The sequence below is a fragment of the Protomyctophum bolini genome (assembly GCF_963924005.1).
Source record: "Protomyctophum bolini genome assembly, chromosome: 15".
NCBI classification, from domain to species: Eukaryota; Metazoa; Chordata; class Actinopteri; order Myctophiformes; family Myctophidae; genus Protomyctophum; species Protomyctophum bolini.
Genome location: NC_137876.1, coordinates 22,577,962 through 22,582,961, shown reverse-complemented (window position 1 = coordinate 22,582,961; position 5,000 = coordinate 22,577,962). Strand labels below are relative to the sequence as shown.

The window sequence follows — 5,000 nt, the reverse complement described above, 5'->3', positions numbered from 1 at the left end:
TTGTAGGCCTCAAGATCAGGTAGATTATAGTTATAGTCACCAATGTACACAGTTTTTAAATGTACAAATATTTATAAAAAAATATATATATATGTTATTTTTTTTTACACAATAGGTAGTTAAACAACTAGTCGACTAGTAAACTAGGCAACTAGTCAACTAGTAAAAATGACTAGAAGTGAATGCCCTAGTACCTGTTGCTGTGACAGTCCCTCTGGGGCGGGCCCGAGCACCGGCTCCACGTTAAAACAATCCACCTCGATGAAGAGCTCCGAGCCGTCGTCCTCGAAGCAGTCCGACTTCCTCTCTGGAGCGTTGGCAGAACAACACATAAATGAAATGAGTCAAATTAAATGAACCGTCGTCGGTCAATCACATTTTGCATCCGACGACTGACTTCCCACGTGATTTGCCCAGCCATCATGAAAGTGAGCACAAAGTGAATAAACTATTAGGGAAGGACATAAGGAGAGGTTGTCTGTCCGTTTGTGGTATGATGTTCATACCGTGACAGAAGGACTTGGTCCTGATGTACGATCGTCCCTTCTTCACCGCAGCTTTGGTCTTCTCAAGTCCATCTTTGGTTCCTTCCTTAGCTGCTTTCACCAGCTTTTGCATCTTTCGGACAACACGGAAACATTCATTAAATCAATGAAAACAACAAGTAGGGTTTACTTTTATTTGTATTTGTTTCTGCTTTACGTTTTTGAAAAGGTAGATTTAGTTTAGTAGGGTTTGACTGAAGCCTGAGCGATGTTAGCGGAGAGATGGAGACGGATGTCAGATCATGTACAATACAGAACCACCACAGCAGAATATTTACGGGAAAGAATGACCTGTTGGTTTTAGAGTTCTCAAATTCTGCCCGAACCCAAAATATATATATCGTATTTTTATATAATAAAAATTATAATTCTGTTCTGTCTGTCTGTGTATTTATCTATTATGAAGATGTCGCCGACTATAGCGTTTCACTTTTACTCCAATTCTCAATTTGAGAGTTCTCAAATTCTGCCCAAATCCGACCCTACCCGACCCGACCCGGGGCTCAAAATGTATGGCCGGGCTTTGGGACGGACCAGTTAGGGCCCAGTTAAGGCCGGGCCTTGATGTTCAGGCCTGTTGAGAACTCTAGTTGGTTTGTATGAGGGATGAATGTAGTATAATGTCCGGTTAAATAATGATGATGGCTGCTATAGTTGTCGGCAACTGTGAAAAGATTTAATTTAAATTTAAATTTTCCATGTACCGTATGTAAACGCACATACCGGTAACTTGCTAGTGTGTCAGTCAGTAATCAAACACAGTCTGTAACAGCGGTGGAAAGTACTAAGTATATTTTCTCTAGCACTGTACTTAGAGTAACAGTTTTGAGACACTTATATACTTTATACATTTGATTTTTTTTTATTCCTATAGTTCACTGCATCTCAAAGCCAATATTGTACATTTTACTCAACTATGGTCACCTGTTAGTTTGTGAATTTAGATTCATACAAAACATATAATTGAAATGATAAATGATGCTGTGTTCTAGATTAATCTACCCAGCAGCATGTGAAGTAACATTTAAATCAGCTCCACCTCTACCAGCTGTAATGTTAAAGTGATAAACACATTACAGCATGAATAATTCAATAATAACCAAATTAAATAATTCTGTATGAGTACTTTTACGCCTGGTAGTGTTATGTCATGCTTCGTTCACACGGGCAGAGGCAAAGATACAGTATACCATTCAATGTCAATGTCAATGGAATCAAGCGACATGAAGATACAAAGATGCATCCGACGTTTGTAGCTGCTGCAAAAGCTACAAAGCTACAAATTGAAGCCGAGCCGGGTTCAACTTCCAGATGCAAAGCTACAACTGTAGCTAGCCTGCAATGACACATGTCACTACGGACGCACGCTTGGTGACGTCACGACCGCGTGAGCAACAGATTTTACAAAGCGACAAAGTATGCTGTGATCTTTGCCATCTTTTGCATCTGCCCATGTGAATGCAGCATAAGGCCCCTTTCCCACTAAAAAAGTACTTTGGTCTTAGAACTGGTTCCGTTCTAGATTCTTGGAATCGCGGCTGCCATTTTTCTGGTTCCAGTTCCGAACCAACTTTTATAGTTCTGAACCAAGTCATTTCAGTGGAAACACTCTGGAATACAGGACTTGCACTTGTGAGTCTACATTGTGGTATTGTGACTTGTGTAAGATCTGAGTACTTGAGATCAGATTAAAAAAATGTCTTCTACATCCTGACAGTTTTCTGAAAAAGCTATGTTTCTATGTCAGTCGTTCGTCGAATTGCAGACCTACAAGCTTGTAGCGCGCCACTCGGTGGCGAGCTATGAGCTTGTAGATCTGCTATTTTTCAATAGCTAAAGCATAACATAATGCTAACACCAAAAGGGGTTCCCGCCCAGAATGGGTTAAACAATGAATGACAAGGAGGGAGGCAAATTAATTATTATACACAAACCCGCCACCATCACCGCCACCACCAGCAGCCAATCACATCACAGGAGGACGACGCCCAGAGTGGGGTTAGCTAGGCCGACAGAAAAGGGCAGGGGGGGGGGGGGGGGGGACTACTACCTTGTCTAGCGCAGGGAGACGGAGGGAGGGGTGGGGTGGGGGGGGGGATGAGTCAGGGGGCTGAGCGGCAGGCGGGTTTTACCTTCTGCTCGTGTTTCTGTTTAAGCTGCTGCAGTTCTACTGTTCCCACTGTATTTGCCATAAGATCTTTCATCTTTTTCTCATAGTGTTCTTTCAAGCGTGTCAGATCTTGGGAGAGCTAAACAGAAGCAGAGCATGTATATAATGCGTTACGTTGATGGGAGCTCGTCTGGCGTATCAACGAGCCAAAAGCCTCGGGTTATGCTCGGTGGCGTGCCGGTGGCGTGCTGCCCGGAAAAATAGCGGATCTACAAGCTCACGAGTTGTGAGCTTGTGGATCTGCCATTTTACGGCATGCGACACCAGCTTGCAACCACGTATAAATCAGGCTTAGCCCTATAAGGTTCTACTACTTCATTTATACTTTGTCGTAAGTGGTGGTGCCGCGCTCCAAAAATAGCCGATCTACAAGCTCAGTTATTTCCGGTGACACCGTCCCACTAGCGCAGAGTATAAATCGGACCTGAAACGGTTTAGTGTCGTCGCAAATCGTAGATTTGAACTAGAGACAAGTTGACGAGACAAGTTGAAATCCTTGTGGATCTTCATTTCTGCCCGGTAACTACAATTGGGAACTACAATTGGTAACCAGTAACCACAGAGGCCTACTGTAGGTATGAGCTTGCTACGGGGTGGAAAGTGGAACTACGCGTCTGCAATGGTAGGCTGAGAGATCAGCGTGTGTCTTGAATTATTTAACATATTTATTTATTATTGTAGCATTGACATTTGGTATGTCTTTCATGGATAATTGCCTTTGACTTTTGTAATGACTTTGAAACGTGACGGTGTTGCACAAAAGTAGCAAAAGTAGCCAATCTACAATCTCAAAGCGAGCCACAGAGAGCGAGCGTACAGAAGACCTGAAAGGGTCCATTTGTACGGGTTAAATTAACTCAGGCTTTTCCCGTTCTTCTTGTCTTATAACAACAACAACTAACGATAATATCAAAATCCTGTCTCTCTTGTGTTTTTGTTTTGTTTACCCCCCCCCCCCCTCTCTCTCTTCTCCAGATGTCTACACTACAGTGATATGTACCCCCCTCTTCTCCAGATGTGTACACTACATTGATATGTACCCCCCTCTTCTCCAGATGTGTACAGTAATATTGACCCATGGCTGGAGGGTGTTTGCTTTACATAAAGTCCTTTGGGGTTTGCGGTCCTCTGGGGTTTCCCCCTCATGAAAGCATGGAGCATAATGTTTGCGCTATTGCAGTGCTTTCTAACCCATTTCACATCAAGGCCCATTATTTAAATCGCCATTTGAGCCACGGACCACCATTTGATGAGATGTAGCCTCTCAGCGTCCACAACTCCATGCTGAGTTGACGTGGTACCATAGGAGAGATATAACAGGCGTTGATGACAAAAACAATTATTATACATACTCTAATTGTGTAGACTTCTACTACTACTACTACTACTTTGTGTAGAGAGTTCTCAGAGTTAAAGATCTATAAGGGTCCATTTGGTTAAACACCTGTCCTTCATTTAGCTGGGGACCACCTGGAACCCCCCCCCCCCCCCCCCCACAAGGACCACTGGTGGTTCTCCGACCACTGGTTGAAAACCACTGCTATATACATACGTGGGGTTTCACCCTCGTGAAGGCATGATTGGAGCATGGTATTTGCACTGTTACATATGTGGGTCTTTCCTCTGGGGTTTCCCTCTCATGAAGGCATGGCCGGGGCATGGTATTTGCACTGTTACATACGTGGGGGGTCTTTCCTCTGGGGTTTCCCTAATGAAGGCATGGTTGGAGCATGGTATTTGCACTGTTACATAATTATGTGGGTCTTTCCTCTGGGGTTTCCCTAATGAAGGCATGGTATTTGCACTGTTACATACGTGGGTCTTTCCTCTGGGGTTTCCCTAATGAAGGCATGGTATTTGCACTGTTACATATGTGGGTCTTCCTCTGGGGTTTCCCTAATGAAGGCATGGTATTTGCACTGTTACATACGTGGGTCTTTCCTCTGGGGTTTCCCTAATGAAGGCATGGTATTTGCACTGTTACATATGTGGGTCTTCCTCTGGGGTTTCCCTAATGAAGGCATGGTATTTGCACTGTTACATACGTGGGTCTTCCTCTGGGGTTTCCCTAATGAAGGCATGGTATTTGCACTGTTACATACGTGGGTCTTCCTCTGGGGTTTCCCTAATGAAGGCATGGTATTTGCACTGTTACATATACGTGGGTCTTCCTCTGGGGTTTCCCTAATGAAGGCATGGTATTTGCACTGTTACATACGGGTCTTTCCTCTGGGGTTTCCCTAATGAAGGCATGGTATTTGCACTGTCACATACGTGGGTCTTCC

At 43.9% G+C, this 5,000-nt stretch overlaps 1 protein-coding gene across 3 annotated transcripts in view; it reads right to left on the bottom strand.

The window, feature by feature from the left end:
* arhgef10 (Rho guanine nucleotide exchange factor (GEF) 10) overlaps positions 1-5,000 on the bottom strand; it is a 120,566-nt gene that overhangs the window by 62,523 nt on the left and 53,043 nt on the right. For 2 of the 3 annotated variants that reach the window (XM_080784570.1, XM_080784571.1), the window contains exons 9-11: positions 2,678-2,794; positions 507-618; positions 195-307 (exon numbers count right to left, since the gene is read on the bottom strand). In XM_080784570.1, coding sequence (XP_080640696.1) covers positions 195-307; positions 507-618; positions 2,678-2,794 — 342 coding nt within the window. The remainder of the gene's footprint in view (positions 1-194; positions 308-506; positions 619-2,677; positions 2,795-5,000) is intronic. The other variant, XM_080784572.1, reaches the window with a different exon arrangement.